General features: G+C 44.4%; 1 protein-coding gene across 1 annotated transcript in view; it reads right to left on the bottom strand.

The window, feature by feature from the left end:
* The window catches only part of LOC129213293 (uncharacterized), a 152,805-nt gene that overhangs the window by 110,597 nt on the left and 15,915 nt on the right, over nucleotides 1-26,293 (bottom strand). Inside the window, exons 3-4 of the mRNA XM_054843080.1 lie at nucleotides 18,638-18,809; nucleotides 15,128-15,302 (exon numbers count right to left, since the gene is read on the bottom strand). Of these exons, the coding sequence (XP_054699055.1) occupies nucleotides 15,128-15,302; nucleotides 18,638-18,809 (347 nt within the window). The remainder of the gene's footprint in view (nucleotides 1-15,127; nucleotides 15,303-18,637; nucleotides 18,810-26,293) is intronic.

The following is a 26,293-nucleotide window of genomic DNA, read 5'->3' as shown; positions in this document are numbered from 1 at the left end:
TCCCCCTGTTAAGTCATAAATTCTCGTAGCCTAATTTCCAGCAATGCTCATTGCTTTAACAGCTTCAGGGGGAGCCCAGCCATACTCAGTGAATGCCTGACTTTCAGAGAGGCTTTACATCTGTTGTGCAGACCCTAATTTGAATTCACAGCCTTTTGAAGGCTCAGAGGGCTAAAATCTGCACTATCAGACAGGTCCAATTAGCCCCATCTGCACCTGCAACTCATTTACATGTCTGAAGACATTTCTAGTGCAAAACTGAGCGGGGGGGGGGGGAGTCATTTCAGAAAATCACTGTTAGAAAATAGAATTTGCTGGTGACATAAAGGAATCAAGCATTTTGAGGGACGGGACAGGGAAATCAATCACTGTGCAGCCAAACCTAGGCAGCAAGCAGCTGGGACAGTCCTCACATGCATGTCCAGACCTTTCTTAAACAGACACATGCCCAAAACTACGCGGCTGCTGTTAAACCTGATGCAAACGATGCTATTACGCCACAGTAATGCCCTCTGCAGTGGCCGAGCCCACCTTGCATTTTGCCTACGCACCACAGGATCGACCTCAGCCTGTTCCTGACCCCTTTGCCTCCCGGTAGCAAGCGTCAAACTACTTACCTTACACCAAGACGGTACTGTCAGCTGGGCAAAGGGAAACTGAATTAATAGCAAACTCATGCTTTGTAAATTTGGATTTAATTCAGCAAGCGCTTTAATCAAAGAGGGAGAAACACTGAAAAAGCCTACTGGTCTTACTTTACATTTTCAAGACTCATTACTGATATTACGTTTCACAGAAATTTTGTTCGGTTTTTTCAAAGCAAAAATTAAAAGGCTTAGATCATTTGAAAATGAAGTTGGCTATTCATTTCAAGCTGAGTAAAACATCAGGGTTGGAGTGATGATGAGTTTTTTCTTTCACAGGAAAGACAAACTACCTGCATATCCCCCAAAATTCATTTTCTCATTGCTCTCTTCATGAGAGGTGATAGCACGTTACCAGCATTCGCTGCCTTTCAAGGAACCTCATGCCCACACTGGCGTGTTGGGTTTCGAGGCCAGGAATCCAAATCTTGGTCTATATTTACAAATGGATGCACAAAAGCCTGCGTGTGCATGACAGAAAATGACAGCCACCCTCTGCTCTGCTGCCTGGGAGGGGGGAGAGGCGAGAAGCAGGTCCATCTGCAGCTTAGATCGACTTACAGCTCTTCGCAATTTGTGAATCAAGTCATTTCACTAGATCCCTTCACCATCCTGCAAAGAATGGACCCTATCACGTTGTCTTACTGCTATTAAAATCAACTGGTTATTTTTCCATTATGAAAGAAACATTCCCAGAACCTATTGCAGCTGCTGTAGGAAGGTTTTTATTCTCCTGCACCAAAGCACTCAAGGTATTATTCACACGGTTATGGTTTAGTGTACGTTGGACACAGGTGCCCACACCTTTCTCAGGTGGCAGAATGACTGCAATGCTACGAAGATGAATGGGATGATATCAGTCCCCTCTGTGGCACTCAGTACTTTTGAAGGTACAGTGCATCAAAAGGACAACCAACCCCATTTTTGTAAGTGTAAAAAGGCATACGGGAGCGGAGATAGAGCAGTGCTGCGGTACAGGATGGGTGCGAGTACGCGGAATGAAAAGCATGGAGACACCTCCTGTGATCACTGTAACACCACACAGTTCTTTGCCCCCAGAGGGTGGGAGAGGTTCACCTGGCACTGATTCACACCAATTTTAGTGTTAAAAGGGACTCAAATGGTCACTGGTTTCTCCGCCTTGCATATGACAGAATTTCACCTAGTAAGACCTTCACCAGACACGTAACTTCCGAGTGAAGTTGATCTCATTTTAAGAAAAGGCATCCAGTTTTGATTTAAAGAATTCATGTGGCAATGAATCCGGCACAATCCAAGGTAAATTGTTCAAATGATTAATTCCCCTTGCAGCAAAAACGTACACCTTTTTCTAGGCATAATACATTTATTCCTTCTTCTCTGGGTTTCCAGTAACCAGGGGAGATGCTTCTACTGGTGGAATAGCTTTTTGAGAAAGAAAACTTTCTCAAGGCCATTAGTATTACAGTCTACTCATCGACAGAATGGTAAATGCCTGGTTCCTAAGGCTTGGTGCCCGCGGAGCTGAATCAGACCTGAGAGGCACTTCTTTTGTGAACTGCCACTGGTGTGGCCATCGCAGGGGAAAAGGGACGTGGGGACAGAGCAGGAGGCAGAGCTGTATCACAGCCCCCTGGAGAGGGGGATGAGCATGGGACGCTGAACCAGCTAAAGCACTTGCTTAGGACAGGAGTCCCTGAGCTGTTTATCACAGCATCCCCACTGCCCTCACAGTTCCAGTTTTGTGGCTTGACCAGGAGCAGATTCAAACACAAAATATAGGAAGGGTGCTCAGGGGGCTGGACAACCTCTTAGCCTGGCCTCCATCACAGGACACCAACCTCCCCAGCGCTAACGTAAAGGCTACAGTCAAGAAATCTGCTCCTCTTCTTGCCAGGATCAAACAAACAGTGTTCAGAGACAAGCCACTGACATCGCACCACCGAGCATTAAGGATGGATGAAAGCTCAAAACTTTTCCATCTTGACAACAGCAGTGATTTACAACAGCACAAAAGCTCTGTAGAACAACTTAAAGCAGGGCTCCAAGGAGCCAGGATTAGTTACCAGACAGCAGAAAATAGGAGTAATCAATTTTGTTCAGCCTGAACTGAAGTTCTGCACCTTTCCTGAGGATCGAAAGAAACACAAAGGTGTTTGAACATCATTTTTTTTAGCTACTGAAGAGAAGATGATCCAAAAAGTCACAGGGAAAAAAAATCTACTGCTTAACTTATGTTTGGCTTTTTGTGATGTATAAACAAAATTTAAATAAATAGGGGTTGGGATAAATGAGGATGCAGTTAAGATTTTTCTGTTTCTCTCGGGGCTACTTTTTGCCACGCTTACTGCCATTAAGTAGGACCTTGCTCCTTAAACAGTTCATGTGAACAGCAAGATTATTCAGAGAAAAACACTTTATACAAGAGCCTAGATCAAACTATGGCAAAAGAAAAAGGCAGGATTTGAATAAAAGGGTGCTTTAGGCAATTGGACTTCAGCTGTGCTGAACTATATCCTGCTCAATGTGTCGTCTTAGTTGCATATTGTCTCATTCTATCTCCAGCAGGTGAGCCAGAAACAATGGGAAGAAGCAGACTAAAGGAAAGGATGAGTGATGATGAGGGCTTTGAACAGGAAGGGGTTTGTAGTTGTGCTTTTTAAATAAAATGCTTTCACAGGAAGGTTTAACAAAATTTACCTAGGTTGTAATACCCTGCTAGATTAAAGGCTTAGGCACATTTGCAAACCAGAAATGAATCCTGTGTTTAATCATTGTATTATAATATTCATTAATATTGCAACAGCTTTGAATTATACAATTACACAAATATTTTGCATTCTGTGATTTGATTCAGTAATCTCATTTATTTTAGATTTTATTAGCTGTTTGCTTCAAATTCATTCAGTCAGATACTCATTCGGTTTGCAGCAGAATGGGAAGAACGATTTCTTCCTCCTAATGGGAAGAACAGAGCCAGCCTTCGTATCTCAGTGCTGCTCTGGAGACTAAGTCTCTTCTCCCCGGAGCACCGTTCCTCTCATACCAGGAGGTAAGTTAATTTCTTACCTTTCCCTAATTTTCCTAAAGTAGAGGGAATGTACTGGATAGATAACTGGTGGGTTTTGCTCGTGGAAGTCTTCCCAGCTCCTCAAGGCCGTCACTGCTCCCTTCCCTCGCCGCTGCCCCTAGTGCTGTAACACAGCTGGCCATTTTCCATCGGGCATCTCCCCCACTTCTCATGATTGCCCCTTCTCGCCTCCCATGGTACGGAACAGATTAGAAGAAGGGGACTGATGCAGGTACCTGCTGCTGAGGCCACCGAGAACTGCAAAAGAGCACGTAACTAACCGCTTGGACTGTTTCTGCCGTTGCTGTTTGTACGCGGGATGAAAAAGGATACCTCAAAGTTAGAGATTTGTTCAGACCAGCCCTTGGAGGATTTTTGATTAACTGTGCAGAAGTTATATGCTCTTTCATCCCCATCCTCCCCCAGTACACAGGGCTTGACCAAGTTAGCTTATTATTTTAGGTTAACAGAACAACTGAACAAAAAAAGATGAAAATAAAGTCCCCATGAGAAGATCTCCGCAAAAATAAATACCATTCCTGCTCCCCAGGACTACCTGATCTGGGAAGGAATTTGTTTTAGCAATAAATTATGGGTTAAATATACAATATTGAAGTGTGTCTGTAAAAGCAGTGGTTCAATCCCCTTGTCCACTGCCCAGGTATGTGCAATTTAGAGATGACCTGAGCCGTTGGAGCCAAAGACCACTAGGTCTGATCCTTCTATGGTCTTCACTGACTCTTAAACAGGTAAGGCAAAGCCTGAAGAAAGGATGGCTCAAGCAGGTCAGCCTAGGCAGACGTGCACACACACAAGCACACGCGCGCACACACACGTTCTCCATTCCAAAGGTTCAGAGTATTTTGTTACTTGGAAGTTGGATTAAAGAAGAATTTAAGTCCCCCAAAGCCTTTCCCTGAAAGTGAATATGAGATAACAGTTTGAGTTGAATAATCAAAAGCAGCGAAAGTTGAGACAGAACAACCACAAAATGAGTACTGCAGATTCACTTGAGTAATGATTCACAGGAGTAATTCTTTTTAGGGGTTAAAAAAAAAGGATAAAGCAGGATTACTGCAGCCAGCCTTAGGCTTTGAGGGACTCTGAAGACCCACAGAGAAAGAGAAACATTTCCAAGGTAGAGGACTGCCTTCCAACTTGAAAGGCAGAGGGAGGAAAATAAGAAATAATAACAGGTGTGATGTTCTAGTGCATTGAAAACTGAAAATCTTTCCATATTCATTACAGAAAAATAAATCTGGAGTCACAGTATGATATAACTACACAAAATTAATAAGATCTGCAATCCAGTACTTCAGGGGCTGAAAAAATAAAACAGCTCTTCCAATGCCATGTTGGCAAAAGAGGGTCAGGCATATAAAATGACTGAGAAATACCAAGTATCCGCCTGTGAAACAAATCTCTGCTATTTCTAAAATAAGGATCCCATTTTATACACATTTTTTAAAAAATCAGCTTGTTAAACCACTCGCAAAGATGGGATCTCAAACCAAACATTTCCACTTGCTGCTAAGTCTAAAAGAATTGAAGATTTTAAAACCTATGTTTAGACCTCATCTACCAAAGGGTGCTCAGAAGGAATAATGTCAATTAAAGATATTAATTTATACCAGATAGTTGAAAACACATTACACTGTTGAGAAGTTAATCTAAATAAAAATGGTCTTAATTAATTTTCTTAACTCACTTTGGAAAGAGACTGAGAAACTGAAATCAGGGCACTTTTCAAGAGTCTGCATAGAAGTTTAATCCAAACTCTCAAGCCCCTGTAGATATTTCTAATTCGGAATAACGACGTATTTCCCTAAAATAGTTAGGATATATACGTCAGCCTCCCCCCACACACACAAGTAGATAGCGTGGTGTTAACCCGAGTGTAAAAGTCCTCACCCCCACCTGCTCCGTCCTGCGCAACGGAGACGGCACGGCGCGAGGGCTGACCCTGCTCCCAACGCTGCTGGCACCGGCCGCCCCGCTGCGCCAAACCCCTAGCAATCTGTGGCGTTCGCTAACGGCTCGGCTTTCGGGTCAGCTGGCAGCTCCTGGGTCACCCACCTACTGCAAACCACTCTCGGGGAGATGCCGCGTAACGGCTCCTCCAAACTAAGTTGCCGAGGCCACCTGCAACAGCAGCTTTGCTGCTCACCTCCGTCAGCTTGTCCTGCTGCAGAAATAGCACCTTTCAAAAAGCTATAGACAAATGGACTAAACTTAATCCACCTCCTAAGGGAAATTAAAATCTCAGGGAAGCCTTGGAAAGACAGCAGTGCCTGTCAGTGATGGCTCAATTGTTATTAATGGAAGGCTATACCGCTGTGGAACGTTTCTTCTCCCTTTTTCCCTGTTAAGGTGGTATTCAGACCTGCTCCCAGCACAGACTTACGGTGCTCCAAAGATGTAGTTCAGAGAGTAGCAAAGGGTTCAACAATTTCCTCACGGCTGGGGAGTTCAAGCTGCCTTTGGAGGCAGTCTGGGCTCCCCCCAGGAAGATGGCTTACTTGACCAGCTTGGCAGTCCGTAACCGTCTCTCTTAGGTTGAGAGCGAGGCACTGACAGAAGAAAAAGACTACCGCTTCCAGCTTTTCCCTGCCGCTGCCGATCTTTTCTGCTGGCCTCCAGACTGAGTCTGGTACAGCCAGGATGCCGGGCATCTCTGTTACTTAAATTCCCCACTCCCCGTGGGAAGTGGTCCACTTCTCCCCGGCTCTCAGAACCACAGGATGGATCAGGCGTGCTGCTGCAATCGTCATCCCCTGTGAGCAAGCCCTTTCCCTTCGAATGGAAATAATGTATAAATACGGAAGTGTACAGCATTTTTCTGAAACACAGACAAACACAAACAATTGCCACGAGGTCGCTTGGATGAGAATTAGTAATATGTTGCATCACCTCTTCTCACTGGGGATCGTTAAAGAATGGTTCCTACTGCCTTCGTGGACCCATTTTAACTGGTTCAGTTCCATCGGTTTTGTACACGGAACACTGCATTTTGAGTTATAAATTACACCGAGATCAGTAAAGATCTATTTCTTAAAGTTTTCGTTTTTTTACTTGCAGATCTGAAGTCGCTTTAAGGCAGGTAATATCTTCATGTCACATGTGGGGACCTCAGTCACCGCTTCAAGGCAGTGAAGAAGACCCCAGTGCACATCTATGGCTTGAGGGCAGCACCTCTGCCAGGGATGCAGGGCCTCGAGATGGCTCCTTTTATGCACAAGAAGCGGTAGCCGTGGCTGAATGAGAATCAGGCCTGTTAATTTTGTCATTGAAACAAAGCTGGAAAGCTGTCGATGTGTTTAAGCCTGCGGATTTTGTACCCTTGCCTTCCCGGTACACATCTACAGGGTATTTCCTCTGCCGAAGCTCCTTTCCTGGTCCGGTTGCCATAGTACCTGAGCATCTCGGAAAGCAGTTATCCTCCCGGCCCTCGGTGAGCGAGAAGTGCCGCAACCCGCACTTTATACCTGGGAAATAGGGCGCAGGGAGGCTAAACGACTTGTTCAAAGTCATGCAGGACATGTTTGAGTTCCAGATTGCTAACATCAGCCTGGACAATCCCTCCTTCACGTTAGCTGCTCTTTATATAGTATCATCCCGCCATTCTCAGCTAAGTGAGTCTTACAAAGACACGGAGCAAGGCATGCGTGAAAAGAAAATGACTGTGCAATAGAGGTAGGGGGTTGACACTAACGGATATTTGAACTACAAAACCAAAACCAAATTAAAATTAAAGCTCCCTTATTAAATTTCTAATTGTCGTGTGATGCTGTGCAATCATTTTTAAACCACCAGCATCTTCCTTTTATGTGAGAGAAGTGGAGGAAAAAATGGGCTGAATCCAAGTCTTTGTTTGGCTTTATTATGTGCAATTCCTTTTTAGCATTCTGAGCATTTAACCTTGAAAAATAGTGTTGTTTTGCTGCTGTTTTTTCTGATTGTTAGTCTCAAGGCATCTCAGTGGCATCTTTATAAATCTGCTGTAGCTGGTAAATATTTCTTGCGGTCCAGTGCTGAAGACTGAAAAACCCAGATCACTTTTAGCTGTCAGGCAATTAATGTAATCCAAAGGAAATGAAAGGTAGGAGCAACTGGGACTGCTTTTAATAACAGAGGGTTCCTGACTCATGCTTCTAAGGGGAACGAGGAAAAAACCAATAAAATAAGGCATAGAGAGGGTGCTGGAAAAAATCTTGAGACTCTGAATGCCATTTCATTGCAGATTATGTGACAACTAATATTTGGAGAGAAAACATGATAAATGTGTTTCTTGATCACCCGTTTCAAATGACAGCCATAGTGTAGTTACACAGGGCTGCATCACCTCACAGCATCAGCTTCTGATTTTTCTCTTTCAGGTCGCTCCTGTGTTTTAGGTAAAGTCAAATACAGGAAAGAGGTATTTGTCTTAAGGGATGCGATTCCAGTGTTGATGGCTGTGTTCTTAGCCAAAATACAAGGGGACAGAGTGAGCTAAGCCAGCGAGATACAAAGGTAATAAGGCACGGGATCGATAAACTGTGTTTTAAATGGACAAACCTGGCGCCTGCAGAACGTATGGTTCTTCAGCTCAAACATCGGTCCCAGCCCCGGTGGACATGGGGATGCTGCAGCGCGCGTACGTCACACAGCCCCTGCACGCCCCGAGTCAAAAATTACTAACGTACCACAATATCCAAGTTCTGCTGCAGCACGAAATGGAATTTCTGAAGTCATGGCTGATTTGGAGAAATGACCGGTTACCTCCAGAACCTCCTCGCCATGTAACTCACCTGTCCGGCCAGCTGGGAAACCAGGCGGGAGGTGGCGGTTAACAATGGATCCTCGGCGCCGATGCGATACAGCCCCGCTAACGGCTGCTGTACCAAACTTTGCAAACTTAACAACTAGTTTGCAAGCAGCTGCACACCCGTGGGTGGCGGCGCTAGGTGTAAAAGATATCTGCTTTATGGTTCCCTTGAAGGAGGAGGATAAAGAGAAGTTTGCTTTCACTTGGGAGGGAATACAATATACCTTTAACAGGCTCCCACGGGGGTATAAATATTCACCCCCAATTGCTCCCGCCGCACTTCCTGAACTCTTACACAGTCTCACTCCCCCAAGATGTGAACCTGTACCAACGTATAGATGATATGATATTCCGACTGCAGGAACTTCCCCTGAGCAGGCGGGGGAAGCTGCTGCAGCAGTATGGCAAGCACTAAATAAAGCAGAAATTGAGATTCCACCCGGAAAATGTCAGGGACCAAGTAAAGAAGTAAAATTTTTAGGTACTTGGTGGGTAGCAGGCAGTGCAGTGTTTCCTCCAGATACCTTAAAGAAAATCAGAGCGCTGCAAATGCCCCAATCAAGGCAGGAGTTACAACAATTAATGGCAACTTTAGGCTACCGGAGAAAGCACGTACCTGGGTTTTCTATCATTTCCCGTCCATTATACTCATTCTTATGGAAAGGCAAACCCTGGGAGGAGCAGTTAGAACATGAAGAGGCTGAGGAATTAAAGACGTGCCAGTCCCTGGGAGCAGCACCCCCATGACCCTGTCACAGCCCAATGGGGCTTCCCGGAGCACACTCCTTACTGTAACCTCTTCCAAACCGCCCCGATGGGCCAAAAGGACCTTTATCATTAGCCCAACCACATTTAAAGAAACAGAACAATGATACTCTGAACGGGAAAAGTGCTTTAGTCCGAGCACTTAAACAAGTTGAGAAAATACAATCTGTGCAAACTGGAGGACCATTTAATTTACTAGAAGCAACCCTAAAGGACACTGCTCCCCCAGAAGGAGTTGCACAAAAATCCACTGGCAGAAAATGGTATGCCTACAGATTTTTCCTTCTTTTTAGTGGAGTAACCCGTTCAGGCTCTCCCTGCCGAAACAAGTCTCTATTCTCTCTTACAGCACCCCGCAGGATGGCAAACAAAAATGCTGTGTTCGTGTTACTGTTCCAACCCCTAACAATGCTGACACCGGGCTTCTCTCTGAGCACTGGGAACTAACCAAGGGCTCTTATCTGATATACCGCCTCAGTGGAAGGAATTAATGAAAGGGACCACCGATTGATTGTGGATGCACTGGGTGCAGCCCAAAATAATGCTTCCCTAGCTCTGAGTTGTATCCAAACTCAACCGTGGATGCAATCTATGGTAGAAGCAATTATAAGAGAAGGTGATGAGGACACCTTTACCCACTGAAATTTGAAAGGTAATTTGGGATAATGCAACAAAATTTAAGAGAGAATTCCAGTCCTGGTGGTACTTGGTCAATTTTACTTATGAGCCCATCAACAATAAGGTCACAGCTTTTGTCTTAACAATACACAACGCTTCGGTCTACACCAAACACCCGATCATTGCGTTAGGATTAAATCAGAATGGAGCTACACTCTATCCATTAGAACACTGAGTACGCGCCCCAAAAAATGGAAACGAATGGCTAACAATTGATGTTAACACATGCGTTGTACAGGAACAACAAGGATCTATTTGTGAGAGTAACACCATCAAAGCCCAAGACATTTGTCTTGACACTGAACAAAATATTTGTCAGTTTGAAATACATCCTGAGGTCTGATACTCGTTAAGAGGATTGGGAATAAGCACACTGCAACTTTGAAAATCTTAGCTCAGTGATAGAATGGATTGATTGTGCACTTACAATCCTTTAGACATAAACCATTGACCAAGTCTGGGACTAGGATTAGATCCAGCCGCACCTAGGCTCCTCTCTGAGAAGAGGTTCAGAAAGCAAGGGGGGGCCTTTCTGAACATCCTGACTCAACGGGAGGGCCTCCCTGACCGTTTTGTCTGACCCTGTCCTCTACGCAGTAAATATTCAAGTGTACCTTGCCATCGAATCTTGTTAAACCGCTGTGGCATTTACCATTGAGCTTTGTTATTAATAAAATACATTCCTGCTTCTCTCTTGCGAGTAAAGCGCATCTCTGCCACACCATCCTGACAGGTAGGGATTTGGGAACCTAGCTGCAGGTCCCATCTGTTTAGTAACCCCTTGATTGGGTCAGTAACCATTCCTGGTGCCACAAAAGGCATGCAAAAGGAGTGAGCTCAAAAGCCTATTTGGCACGGGGCGGTCCAACGTGCCAGCAATTTGGAGGTGAGTGGGGCGAGGGGACAGGCTTTTCCACTTCACCCAGGTCCCCCAGCCCAGGGGGGGACAGCACTGCTCGGGTGAAAGAAGGGCAAAACCTGGGAGGACACAGGAGCGACTCTTCCAAGCTCAACAGTCCCTCCAAACAGACCTGGGAGAGCATCAGTGCCTGCGTTAACAGGACACAGCACCTCTTCTGTGGATTTTCCACGCACCTTCACACCCCAGAGCCCGGTGAGTGCTTCTCTGCCCTGACCCCTATTTAAATGGACCTCTGTGCCGTCAGCAGTTTCTGTGGGCACCTCTGCAAGCCCAGAGCTGCAGCTTTCCCATTTGCATCTCCTGACTAGTTCAGCTTGCATCTAATCTTTCTTCCTCTGGAGTCAAAAAGAGCTCTATCTGTATTAAGATGGCAGGATCAGGCCCTTTTATGATACTGCCAATACAGAATAATTAAAGCAAACTAAATGAATAATTCCAGCAGATGAAAATTAACTCAGCCACATAGGCAGATAAAAGCATCTCCTGTTATTTGAAGTGCCTGTGGAGCTGCACCTTTAAACACCATGGCAACCAATGCCATTACTGAGTTCTTTTTTAGATCTCATTTAAAATGTAGGAAAATTGATGCTTTATTCACTCAGGTTTTCTTTTTTTTTTTTTAATATGAAAAAATTTTGAATCGGGTATGGCCCTCCTTTTAACAACTAAATCCCTTTTTCTGCAACAGCTTTTCTCATCCCTCCTCATACAGCTTTTCCTTCTCTAGCTCCCTGCAGGTTGACCATTTAACCAGCACCACACATTCTTCCCTGAGAACCACTTATCGATCTGTTTTCTACTCTTTAACACACCCTTTCCCGGTTCCAAGGGCTGCATCTCCACTCAGGGATAAAAGCAGTGGCTTAGTACGTTTTCTTCTTGGCACCCGATTCCCTCAACAGTCCACAAATGCTACATGTTTTTCATCAACAAAACAATCATTCATTAACCCTGTTTACTAACTTGGAGCCAAGTATTCCCCTGGCTATAAAATAGCCGTGCTATATCCCCTTTCATATACTGCAGGTGCCGGGAAGTGGTTTCCTTGGCATGGTATCACACAGCTTATTTGCTGATTTGCTCCCCCTGGTTTGTATGTGTGAGTTACGGTCAGCCGTTTCCTTTCAAACACCAGTGCAGGCATCAGCAAATATACAGAAAACTAAATTCTTCTCCCAGACTGACCTAGCTTTAAGCACACTAAGGCTGAAAACTGTATAGGAATTACCGTATGGGATCAGCCAGCTGAGTCACGCACCTAGTGACCAGTCCCAGACGCCTCGGGAAAAACTAATTATTAACAACCTGCCATGGGAATAGGCAAGTAGCCTCTCCGTCATACTCTATTATACATGTCCACACCATGACTGTGCTGGAAGTGTCTACAAGATTTAAAAGACGCACGAGAACTGCCAAAACGAATTGAGCCTCTGGCTTGCCCAGGTCCTGCCGCAGGACACCAGGCAGCTGCAGATCCATCAGAGAGACGTTGCAGCCGGGACACAGGAGATAATTTTCGCATTCCAATAAAGTCTCATCCCAGCTACTAATAAAGTTTACTTTACAATCTGAATGATGACATACTAATTCCCTTCCAAAATTTGCTAACGTCACCCTTCAGGATGTTTTTGCTAGCTCAATTACAAGTCCAATCCCCTTTTTCATCTTGCTGTATCTTGGCCACGGTGATGGTCCTCCAGCACTTAACTCCACTGTTTCCATTCTGCTTGCTCTCATTATCTGACCCTTCACGTCCCGTTGGAAAGGCCAGCAATCTGCCGTTGCACGACATACACAGCAGGCACTTTATACCCAAGCAAAACATACAGGCCCCTTAGGTCCAGCTAGGAGCTGCACCAGAGACGCCATACTCTTGAGTCAATCTGTTCATTAAATAAATGACTTTTCAATAAATTTAGCCCTTCTTCAGCTCGTTAACTGTCCCTCCAAAAAACACATTAATTTTTACAAGTTTGTTCATTACTCACAGCTGCTTAATATATTCAAGGGCGCAGACTGCTCACAAGGTGGCCATAAAGAGAACTTAAACTGTGGGTAGCTATTTGATACTCTGTGTTTAGCCCTGTATCTCAGTGGCTATTGGGTTTTGATTCTCTCAGCCCAATTAAACATTTCTGATTATTCCTAAGATATCTTTTCATTGTTCCTTATACATAGTCTGTTCCATCAGACACACAGAAAGAATTTGCCTTTTCTTGAAAAATTACCTAAATTAAGCCTCAGCCGTACAAGTGTCCATGAACAGTGAAACGGAGGAGGGATAAGCCCTTAGGTGCCTCTGGCGACTGCGGGACCAACCTTAACACTGCCACTGACTTTCTTGGTGACATGAGGCATATCGTTTTACCATCCTGCTTCACGGTTAGAAGGTATAAAAGATCTTGACTGTTGCATAAAATAGTTAGGATGACAATTGGACCCTGTAAAACACTAAGTAAATAGCAGGTACAATTAATGGCGTCGAACATATTAAATCCATAACTCTACCCACCAACAAGTTTTACTCTGAGCCACCCTTCCACTGAACTGCTTACTGCAAATCTGCCAGCACAAGAACCTCAGCCACTTAGATCCTTTACAGGAGTTCAAATCAACAAATAATTCCTGGGAGCCATTTTTTTAATGAAATTTGTCCTCACCAGCAAAAAAGTCACAGCAAAGCTTATACAGATCTATTTTGTCCTCAAGAGAGTTAAAAAACTGCTGCATATTCCGTGATTTGCACGTTTTCGCTCACTTAACATAAAAGTAATGATATTTTCTACTCCATTCTGCACACTTTGAGTTAAAGCGGCAACGGCCAGCTCTGAACTTTCAGCTCAAAAGACTAACGTCACTCTTTGCCACCCCAGATGCAGTGACAGGAATTTTCAGGGATGCAGTTTCTACTTGCCGGGTTGCCTACACCGCTGCCTACTCGTGGAGAATATACCGTTCTTATACAAGTGGGAGTGTTCGCACAGGCGTGGAATCTAAGATGAGGTATGGATAGAGGATTTTCCCACCACTGCAGATGTGGTTTGTTTTCAAGTAAACACAATGCTGGTGTCATGTATACTTGGTCAGCCAGGATCTAAATACTGGGAAGAAAATTAAATCAACAACTGAAGAATTTCTCTTGTCTCTAGTTTCCAGGAAACCTGGTTATAAGGCGTGGCGTGAATAAGAGCCCAGTACGTAATGCAGCCCCACTAATGGTACAGCAAATTACAGGATCAAGGAAGAGTGCTGAGTGAGAACTAGGGATTTCCTTTGAATAGTTGATTTCTGGAGATTTACTACCAGTTATCCAACAGGATACTGGCTTGGTATGGGGTATGTTAAATGTAGGGACAGGAAAAACAACTTTATCTTTGCTGTTGGAACAGACATGGCCAGTCCGACTGGGGTTACCTCAAAGCCATCTGCCTGCCGATGGCATTGGCGACATGGAGCTAAACGAACATTTTCAGTTGCCATAACTGTCATTCACAGTACCAGTAACGTTTTTTTTCCAGTAACAGCTTGTTTACCAGATGAGCTATTGCACCCATCTACCAGCAGCATTTTAAATTCGTTGTTAGCACTTTTTTTTTAATGTCACTTGACTGAGTGACCTAAAATATGTTTGCAACCACAAAATGTACACACAGATGTATTATTAGAAAAGATTCTAAAGAACTGAGGAAAATGAAATATTGTACTATAAGCCAAAATGTAATCTTCACAGACACCATCTTATTAAAAATCTGAGAAGCAGCCTTTTTAGTACTATTCCTTCTATTGATATATGGAGGAGTGCCTAGGATATCGTATTAGCTCTCAGATTCATCCACTTTGTTGTTTCTATGCCAGGAGCAGCACTCTTTCTCCCACAGCCAAACAATATATACTGCATTTACATCTGTTATATTGTGTGCACTTATAAACAGTTGGCCAAGTTGAGCCCCGGAATAAATATGTCATTGCAATTATGAATCATCAAACCTGCCTCCTCCAGAAAAAAAATTGTCCTTTTGCCCTTAAAACGGGATATTTTGTGCGAGAAAGTCACATGCTTTCATGGAGCTGGCTTTGACCCCTTGATGGGGGGAAACGGGGGGAAAAACCTCAACATTCTTGCTGACTTCTGTATACATCTGGTCAAAAATTAAGATGTCTGATAAATTGATATCTGCTATCACTCCAAAGTGAATGAGAGAAAGGGATATGCCTTAAAAGAAAAATTCAGAAGACTTCACTTAAAAAACATACTGACATACCTGGCTGCAAAGTGCCCATGGCTGTGTCCATACGGCTGCACACCTCCTGCTCCGTCTCCTCTTCAGCCCCGGCTCTGCCGCTGGGCTGCATCTCCCAGACGCATCATTGATGCAGAAACCCTCCGCTCCATGAGAAATGTCCCAGTACCAGCGGAGCCACGCACGACCTGGAAACCTGGTCAGTGAAAGAGAGGGGACAGCCCCATCACTAAAAATGCACCCTCTGGCAGCTCACGTTAATATTGAAATAAACCGTGATATTGCCTGGGGTTTTCTTCTGAAGAGAAAATAATTTTGACAAAAATCAGAATTTTCTTCTGAATATATTTTGAGCTTGTGGAAACAGGAGCAAGGAGTTGCTTGAGGAGTTTGGTTTGGGGATTTTGCATTTGAAATTTACAGGAAGCTTGAGCCAAATGAATTTCCGTTACAAAGGCAGCACACGTGAATAAACAAAAGCCACGAAATACAGCAAGACATCCTTCAGTAAGCTGGTTCAGTGTAACTTACTATAAAATCCACACACTATCTTACATAGGTGAAAAAACCTAAGTTTAAGTGGCAAGTCAGCTTCATTACAACTTGCTGACAGCTCTGCTGTGATGTACATATGTTTCTGTAGCACAGAAACTCGGAGTCTTTACTGATGTGTCCACCCTTTTCCACGTACTCCATTAACATACAAGTCAATCATTCAGAATTCTTTTTGCCATCATGAACACAAATCAGATGAAGTTTCATTACGAAGAGATTTCTATAATAAATAATTGGCACCCACAGAACAGCAACTATTTCGACCTTTGTATGTAGACCTAAGCTATGTAGCTGCCCTTAATGAACTCCACAACTGCACTTAAACTAAGTAGTAAGGTTCCCATAACCAATTAAGACTCATATGCCCATAGTAACGAAACATTTATCAAGTGAGGTAAGGCAGTGCTGAGATTTTACGGGGACACAGTGGGATCCATAAAAGGTTCTCCACTCTTCCCCAGTCCATGCTAATATCCACCTCCAGAGCAACTCCTTTCTCTCTTTCAATGCTTTGCAAAGTAAGTGTGCTTTATGGGATTTCCAAGATATAAATTGCAAGAGGAAGTCTTGGACACGCTATTAAAGCAGTATTTGGCCCTGCCAGATCCATTATGTTCCAGAAGGCAGCCTATCTATCAATAAAACACCCTGTTATTGCCACGATGCTTTACCCAGGATGTTCTTTCTAGGATGCTGGTGATACAACGACGTCGGAATGGGACCGGATGACATCAGCAATGACAGAAAAAAAAATATTATTTACTAACCACCTTTTGTGCTCCAAACCAAACAGGTTTGGCTGTTAGAGCGTTAGACAGCAACCGGCCTTTGCGTTCACACGCTCAAAGCATGTAAGAAGGCAGAGGGAGGCTCATGGATGTAATCAGGATACAAGTCACCAGCATCTCCCAGGCTGGGAGGAGAAGGAAGGGACCAGCTCACGTGGGAAGAGGAAGCCTCTGGACACAAATCGGCTGCTGTGCAGAGCAGGATGAGGGGCTGAGACATCCTCCTCACCTCCAGAAAGAGGTCCGATTCTGCCCTCCGCCCGGTTCTGCAGCCGTTTGCACCAAGGCTGTCCAACGCCTCGGTGCCTCCTCACAGCACGGCGGATAATTTACCTGCCTATTTCCCCGTGTCTCTTTTCTTCTTTTTTTCCTTTTAAATCATTCGCTTAGCTTTCTGCTGCTCCGTCCTCACAAGCAGCCCCAAGGAAAGGGTCCCTTCGCAATGGGATTTTCTGCCCTGACAGCTCACTATAAAGTTCCTCATCAGCCCGGCTCCATCGCGTCTGTGCCACTTCACATCACGGCTTAAACAATAGGAATAAATCAAGTAAATGAAAATATGCATCCTGAAGGCCTAATGCAAGTGATTTCATCCACTTTAAGAGCCACTAGCTCTGATTTACCTTAGAACCTTGCTTCTGCCTTGAGCGTGCCTCTGAACTACCCTGTGACTAATGCCCCTATTTTTAGTTTTGTAGCAGAAGCCAAGGAGAAATTAAAGAAATAAAATGGAAAAAATAATGAGAGCTCATTTCAGCTTATAATGGTATTTTCTCAGGTGACTAAACATTCATTTGACTTTTGGTAGTGTTGAATTTGTTCTCCATTAGGGCAAATATGATTTGGAGGCTAGCTTGACCTCTGGAGTGTAGAACTTTCCTTTATCTTTACTGCCGACTTCAGTTATTTATCAGGTCAGTGTGTGTGCTCAGATTTCAGGAAAACTGAGCGAAGAAATGAAATTAGTGCTGAAGACAAACACAGTTGGAGAAGCTGGCTGTTGACTCAGATGAGCAATTTCTTTCAGACTGTCATTAGCCTCAGTACAAGATGAGATGCCTGACAGAGTCCAGTATCTGTCATCTAAAGATTCATTTCACTGTATGATGGGAATAAGAAAAAGCATTACCAAAAAAAAAAAAAAAGAAAGTCTGGTCTGGAAGAATTTGCAGTAAGTTTATACATGTATCTGCTCCCCTTTGCATGACCCTACAGCATACAACTTGCACAGAAGTCATAAAAAAAAAATCTAACAAACCCTCGGATACATATTTTTAGGAACTAAGATTGCTGTGGAAAACACACTTCTTAATAAATTTCATGCAGAAGAAACAAATGTTCTTCCTAAGAAGCAAAGTCAACTCATCCTCTGAAGGGGGACAGCTTATTCTGTCTGTTCATCTGTGAGAGAGAGAAAAAATGGACCAGTTTCAGATTCTCTGTGGGAAAATGACAGATTTTTCTGATTCGGGTCAAAGTATTTCTTTATCTCCCTGGAACGTCTGAGTACACATGTTGGGTGTTGGCTGCATTAAGGTTTAAACGTGACACAACTCCTCTCTTAGCATTTCTCACTTTACCTTTGTCCCAGCCCGCTGCAGTGTACCAGTAAGTTTGAACACATCCACAGGGGATAAGAGATTTTGCTAACTAGAGCATTGCTAACTTATTTAGCAAAAAGTCATCCAGGACAAAGACCTTGCTCAAGCCTGTTTTGCTGAGAGTTTGCATTATGAAGAGAGAGACTAAAGTGGGTTGGAAAGCTATTAGCAATCCTTCCTCCGTCCCTTGAGAAACACTAAGCCAGATGCAACAGGGCTAAGAAGCTCTATGATACACGTAAAAATGGCTTCCAGCAGCAAAAAAAAAACCCAGCGCAACTCCGGCTCTGTCAGTGGGAAGTGCTCCACTTAGCAAATTCGATTCTTAGAAATGCAAAGTGCAAACTACAGTGCTCCCTGTTGAATAAATGGTACAATTGGCTACGTTCAGCTGACCTATATGAAAGGTGACATTTTGCCCAGGAATATTTCTTAGAAAATGAAGGATTTTTGGTGGCTATTTTTTCACAGGTCACAATGGGAATTTCTGCACTAGTGAAAGGTGCCAAAAGGAGCTGCAGATAGTCAAATCCAATTTATTCCTCAGCATGAACAGCGAGCAGCAACGCAAGCCTCTGCAAACCTGCCTTGAAAGTGTCCTTGAAAGGGCCGTTTCCAGAGGTGAGCAGGGAGCTGCCAGTCCCGGCTCCATGAACGTCTGCCTCTCGGAGGGGTTTGCCAACAGCGGTGCCAAATACAGCCTCTGCAGGCTACGGACGTACGCACGGGGGAACAGGGTGACGTTGCAGCAGATTTCGCCTGAAGGGGAACAAAGAGAAGGTGTTTTTCATGCACGATCCAAGTCTGCGTGCGAAGGTCTCATGCAAGCCAGGCGGTGCTGGTGGACCAAGGTTCTGAGCTGCCACCTGGGCAGCAGGTTGATGCGTGTCTCCTCGCTTCCCGCCACTCTCCCTCACCTCGCGGGGGGGCGGAAAGGAGGAGAAACAATCATCTTCGTTAACTGACAATAAGCTGTGTAAGGAATGAGCTCTGGATAGCTGTGCTTCTCTCAGTACACATCACTTACCTGCTGGCCCTGCCGTTGGAGCTCAGTGGCTCATTTAGATGTAGTGCTTTCCTTTTTTTGAGAAGATACTTTCCTATCAAACTACTAACTCCATTCTACCAAAAAACTTCTGAATCCCAGATCCTTCTGTGGTTCTAGTACCACTAGTAGTGAAGAGACGATGACAATTTTTACACCATGGTGTGTCCCTGTGCATCAGATATACCCACGGTGTTGCTGATTGTAGGTAACACACAGCCTTCTTTGGTGAAGTGCTGCTCATAGGAGCAGAGGTGGCTTGTAATTAATGCTGAGAGGATAAGGGGGATCGTCTTGACTGCTGCACCAAGGGCCAATCCATGACAGAGCTTTGTTTGAGTTTCCCAATTAGATAGAAGAGAAATTAATTTGCTCAGAAACATCCTCTTTGGGATGAGAGGAATGACCATAATGGCTATTCCAGCATCTTGCCCCAACAAAGCACAGTGAGTGAGAGGTGGAGGGGAAGATCCCCTCCTCCAAGGGTAGACTCAAAAAGATCAAAAAAGAACAGAACCGCAGCAAATCCTGCAACTGGGACATTCGCTTTTTTAATCCCTTTCACAGAACTGAGGATCCCTTGCATCAGGAATTCCTTTCTATGAAAACACTAATTTCTCATCTTTTTTTAAAAAATTAATCTGTGAAGGCAGCTATTCTGCTTTGGGTAGGATTTCCAGCTTTTGATAGCTGCTCCTTCCAGTTGTTTAACAATGTAAATTATAGTCACAGTGCCACGTCTTCATTCTACCAGTCAAAGGATTTTGCCTCCCACAATGAATTAGAAAATGCACATTAGGAAAAAGCTGGCAGACAGATTATTGTGATTATCTTAGCAGCAGGTATTTAAAGCTCATTGTCACTAAAGCTTCTTGCCAATGCCCAAATTCTTTGTCACAGTCGTAAGGTCTGCGCTGCTGGGATGTTGCCTTGACAGGCATCTTCTCCACTGGTCATGCCTCTTGTTTGGACTTTGCGAGTGCAGCTCAGCATGCGCTGAAGCAGTGCCACGGTGACATAGGCTATTCATGGGAAGGAGACGTGACCTGCCATCTGCTCGTCCTGTATTTTATGGTCTTTAAATTGCACTGTAATAATTTCCTGGCTGTCATCCTGGAAGGAGACGCAGGCAGCGTGAGTTCAGTCAGCCAGCAAGGCGGAGGTGAGCAGAGCTTTCAGGCATTAAAGAGGAGAATTATTCAAGTATTCGGTGCTGGAAAGATGCTTTTTGTGGTATGCATGGCTGAGATGAGAGGAAAGGAATTTTCTCCTGGCCTCCAGCTTTCTCTTCAATATTTGTTCGCTTCGTACCATTTTATAATTGGAGGTGTTTCTGAAGGGGGACACTCGATGGACAGAGACTGGTCTGGATCCCACTCGGGAGAAGTACGGTGGCAGGGTGAAATTACTTGAAAGGGGTTGAAAACCCAACTTCCCATCACTCAAATATCTGGAGTTTAAAAGTATGTTCACTCTGAAATTGCAAGGCATACAAGCAAGTACAAAGCAGTTTAGGGCCCGCTTTGATCACAGGACTATCGCTTTGATCACAGGACTATCGTCTTGCATTGACAGAGTCGGAGGTTTTGAATAATGAGGCTACGCCCCAGGCACGGCTCCAGGGAACGCCTGACACCGAGGGGCCTCTCGGGCGGGAGGATGACTGTGGCTACTGATTACAAATAGCAGGTCAAAAAGGCAGTGGGAAGGGCAGGACACGAAGGCCCGGTTAGAAACAAGAGGAGCCTGTTTGCCTCTACACGAGGCTGCAGTGGACGCACACAGGAGGAGCCGTGTGCTCCCAGCAGCCGCCCTCCAGGCAGGGGTTAGCGTTCCCAAGGGATGGGAGAGATTTCTGGCAGAGAAAATACTGGGGTCAAAGACTGAAGTCAGACAGACCAGATTATAAATTTTGCCCTTTCAATTATTGTTCCTTATTGAATAGATTAACAGCAATTATGAAAGCTCAAAAGCTAAAGGTCACATTTTTAAAGAGAGGCAAGAATATAAAAGTAGCTAACTTCCAGGGGAAAACACAGTGTTATTAACAGTACAGACAAGGCAAGCACTGGAGCAAAGCCTAAGGAAACATAGGATGCTGGCAAGAGAGTCAAATTGTTTGGGTTTCCTTTAATTTTTTAATTTCCTCTCCTCTCTGTGAAGGCAAATTGTCAGCTCTTAAGGATGAGAAAGTACTTTTGTTTGCTTATCAAGCCAAAGAGAAAGAAGGCTTCACAAGGCATTTGTCCAGCAGTGATTAAGCACAACTCTCTGCACGGTCCGTCAATGACTCACTCACCCGTGGATCTGTCCCTCATCAGCTCTTGCACAGGAGTGAGTGTGCACAGATTCAGTCAGGACCTGCCCCCCAGTACCTTACAAGTGCTGACAAGATCATAGGGACTGCAGAGCTGGTGGCCCTCATCTTCTGGTCTCTCGGTTATTCAAGGTCGCTGCCTCGCTAAGGATTTTGAGCCAAATTATCTACCGGTGTCGATGACACTGTCCTTGGCCTTTGGTTTTGCACCAGGCAGAAAGCAATTATTCAGAGTGCCTTCATGAGTGGAGTTGACGGTGCAGCTGGGTTGATGACAAAAGAAAAGGTCTGCCCTTTTTTTAAAGTAAGATTTTGGGGTTGAAACAGCAGGAGCAGCAAACTTCCTGCACTCAGCAGAAACCTTGATGTGATGGTCATTCCCCTGGCAAGCAATCAGTACGGTAACAACAAGTAATAACACCAACTCATCTGTGGACAGGGGACTGCCAGCAGGTGCTGACTGAAATTAGCTTTTTAAGAGAGCGCGTGGGGACAGGGAACATTTAAGCCAATTTACAACCCAAAGCACCATCACACACAGGGTAGCGACCAGAATTGATCTACTCCAAGGAAAATCAGCTGCAATATGACTTACACAGAGCCTCGCTCAAGGAAGTAGGACCACACAGGTCCACCCACGGAGAGTGAAGGTCTTGCTGGTGTCTCCTACTTGCACTATTTGAAGGAAGGGTTACTTCAGAGGTCTTAATCGCCATGGTGTCACCTGTGGACTTTCTCACCATAGCTGGTTAGCCACAGGCTGGTTGGGTCAGGAGTCAAGAGCCAAGAATGGAAAAGTGCTCCCAGATGAAGTCTTCAGACCACGCTCCCTGCCAGCCCAGCTCCACCACCTGGGAGAGGATTAGGCAAACACAGAATCTGCTTCCTCTTCCTCCTCTTCCTCCATTACTCATCACGGTCCCAGGCCACAGCCAACCACAGCAGGCTTTGGACCATACCCAGTCAGTGCCTGTCCTAAACATCAGTTGACACCTGAAAAGAGCTGGAGATGCATATTCTCATTATGTGCCCTCACCTCTGTGTTCTGGCATGTCCCAAACCTGCTTACAACTGTAAGGAGAACAGCATTTGGTTTTTCTCAATGTAGACTTTTTCTGCCTCCGAGAAATCTGGGTTGCCAGTCCATCACTTCAACATCACAGCTTCCCACGCAATCAGCACTAAGAGATGTTTCTTCCCTTTTACAAATATAATGCCAACGCCAAATCAGAAAATGTTGGTTTTGACAAAGACTTCAAGCAGCACCACATGAAGGCGTGAAGGCTTTCGAGTATGTTTTAGGAGCCATACAACCTGATACAATAGATTTAACAACAGTACAACTAACATTTAAACCAAGTCTGACAATTTACTGTTTTGGGGGGACTCAGAGAAATAAATAACAAGATACATTAAACAAAGACATCTTAACCCACTTATCAATAACTCACATATCTACTGGGACTCTGCCACTGAACACTAAATATTGATTCAAATTGAAGTTTACTTCCTACGCAATGAGAAAATACCCTCTCCAGACCTTAATAGTTGTCTGGAGGACTTCTTTTTCAATAACTAGTGCCTTAACATTTAATAAATTTGGCAATTAACTACCATGTTGAATCTCATCTCCTGAAAAACTTGGTTAACAGGAGGAAAATCAACAAGAACTATTTCAGTAGGGGAGAAGGAGAAAGGCACAAAGTGACATTTAAAGTATATGCATTTATTTAGCTGGTCCTATCAATAAGTTTTCAGGAAGACTTGCCATCCCCAAACATCTGCTTGTAGAGAAGGCTAAAAAGGCCAAAGAGTTAAGAAGGAATTTTCCTCCCCAGAACCTTGGCGGTTTTGCTGCAGCATTTCAAACATCAGCTCTGGTTCAGTCATAGTTTTATCACCACCTTTTAAGCATTTTCTTCTTGTTGACTTTTTAACTAGTGCTATCATGGCTTACTAGAGCATGTGTGTGAGAGCAAGTTTACTGTCCAACAACCTCTACAACATGTTCAGCACCATAGGAAGAACAGGTACCCTTTCCTTTCTTGGGGTGGGGGAAATGGAAGAGAATTGAAGGTTAAATATGCTGCTTCTACCTCTCCGTAAGAGATGTTAGGGGCTTTCAGAACCTGGGCAGAGACTGAGAAGTATTTTTAAAAGGAAGTTGAAGACATCAGACATCCCTGCTAGGGCTCTCAGCATTCTCTTTGGAGTAACAAGAAGGATAATGATTAAGATAGGAGAGTTTACAAGAAAAACTTACTGGGAGACAGAATCTAGTTCATGGAAAGACTGATGAACTCCACCAAGCAGTGGTGGGACAGCAAGAGACAACCTGGAGCCTGCCGGTGATTGCCAATCTCAGTCATGCCCTTGCTGTCTTTGCCTTCCCTTCTAGTCCCTGGCTGGCCTGCATTTTTTGGTTGACATGAGGCACTTTATATATATGTAAATATATTTTCTCAACTGAGAAAGTCTGGGCTTGGGAGAAGAGAAAGGATTCTTCTGAGCACACAATCTATCATGTCCTCTTAGAAGTCATCTGCGGCACTGTATTAGTCTCCCTTCCAAAAGTGTAACCTGTGTTCACCGAATTGTATTATAATTAAAAAAGAGGGAAATGCCATAAGCAAACCTTCCCTTGTATTTATTTTCTGTCTACATACATCACAGAGATCCCTAGCAAGAGGAGAATGTGACCTGGCAGAGCATGCCACCACCGCTTTTCTCAGGGTACATACATCATCTTATCAGAAAGAAAAAGGATTTCTTACTGCTATTTGGCCCATAGATCTGATCCATAAATAAGATTCCAGTTAAGTCTATTAAAGAACATCAGATAATGACAGAACTACTTGACGTATTCCACCTAAACTACAGCAGCAGTTCAAAGGACAAAGTATTTAATCAGAAATATGTTCAGCAAAATTTAGATTACTAAAATAGCAGATGTTTTTCTGGCATCTATTTCAAGAAATAAAATGTTCTTCAGACTTCAGCACTGGTTCTTTTATCATTATTTAAAATACCAGTCCAATATCCCACAGCCACTCAGTATTTTTAATGAGGCTTCATGTGCTAAGACAAAATGCCATGCCATTGTACCCTAGGTCCAAAGACCATTGTAATGAAAGTAAAGTTTCCCAACAACTCCAACTAATTTTGCATCAAGTGTGCCTTTTATTTCACTGTATTGCAAAAGGCCTGTCAGTTTTGGGTAGCTGCTTCTTCTTTTGGGGTGGGGGGTTGTTTCTTTGTAGTTTTTTGGTTTGGGGTTTTTTTCTTGGTTCATGTTGGAAATCAGATTTTTGTCTTGCTCTGATATATAAGAATCGAGAGGAAAAATCATTCCAATGTCACCTCAGGGTAAGTCTGGCAGGAGAAGAGAATCAGGCCCAAAGCCTTCAGTGTTAATGATAAAGTCAAGGGCTCTGTGCAAGGGCATCCGGAGCTGAAATGGACTCGGGTAGTTCAAAGGAAATCCACTGTCAGCATCAGCTGCTGCTTTAGAGTTAAGGGTGTTTTTACACAGCCTTTGCCCATCAGCAACATCTCACGTGCTTGGCCAGGAATTCAGGTAAAGCTTCTCTATGTTATCTAGCAGCTAATATCAAACTCGTAATAAAAATCAATCCCAATTGACTCCAAATTGCAAACAGCGTCAGCACGGCATGCTGTGAACAGTGTGAGAGGGGTGACTTAGTCACGGGAGCACTGAGCCCTCCCTGCTAAACCAGCAAGTCCCCGCACAAGGACACATGGTCCAGCTACTCATTTAGAGGCTTTTCTTCAGGAGCTCCTCGAGCATCCCCACACCTGCCTCTCCAGCAGCATGGCAGGGCTCAGCCTGCTGCTCTTTTGGGGGCCGCGGCCCCTCACGCCAGCTCCGTGCTGCACTGGGAGGGGGCCGGGTTAAAACGCTGTCAGGTTTTAAGAGCGAGGAAAGGAAGGTGTGAGTTGCGAGGTCACTGGTGTGCAGTTACGGAGCTGGGAGTGGATCACTACAGGTGCTACAGCATCCTCCTCCCGCAGGACCCCAGCCGGTCGTAACGACGGGAAACGCTGGCATGTGAATCGCTCCTGCTGAGTGAGACTTTAATTTCAGGCAAATTAAGAGAAACGCAAAGCGAGACCTCACAGGTTATTGCAGCTGGGATAACTCTTTACCTTTCCTTGCCAGAAATGTCAACACAAACAGGGTGAGCTATGAGCTCAGGAGAGTCGCTGGTATTTGCCAGCTGGCTACATCAAACTTTGTACGAGATGTGATAACAGACACGCCACACTGCTTCCCACCAGCCAGCTTCTCTCCTCTGTCAGCCTCATCGCAAGTAAAAATTAATACCGTTTTTAAAAATGTATGTATTTACTTATTTGTTTTTTCCTTTTGGGGAATCTGTCCAAAGAAACTGAGAGCAATTCTCCCGGTTCCCACCCTCCAGATATAAAGGAGAGAGCAAAAGTAAATAAGAATCCAATATGAGAGGGATTCAGACACTACAACCTAGGAACCACTTGTCTTCTGCCTGATACGCATTAAAGAAGTGAGGTCAAGGGGTGGTAGCCAGTGACAGATGCAAGTTAGTCTTCCCTGTAAGACGCAGAAGTGGTTCAGAGAGGGTGGTCTACAGCACAGATATCGAGGCAGCCCCTTTCTCCAGTCTCCTCAGGACTAACCACCTCCTGCAGACTCAAGGGCATCAGGCCATGACGTGACACGTTGTTCTGTCCTGCGTCACCATCATCTCAACTCCTATATCCTCATCAGGGCAGCCGAGTGTGCCCCCATCTTCATGACCAAGTAGCTTGTGATGGAACGTATTGTTTGAATTAATCCATTATCGCTGCATTTATTAATTTAGACACTTCAGCACTAAAGGA

The sequence above is a fragment of the Grus americana genome, chromosome 15 (assembly GCF_028858705.1).
Source record: "Grus americana isolate bGruAme1 chromosome 15, bGruAme1.mat, whole genome shotgun sequence".
Classification (NCBI taxonomy): domain Eukaryota; kingdom Metazoa; phylum Chordata; class Aves; order Gruiformes; family Gruidae; genus Grus; species Grus americana.
Note: the sequence above shows the minus strand (reverse complement) of the source record. Positions and strands in the feature narration are given on the sequence as shown.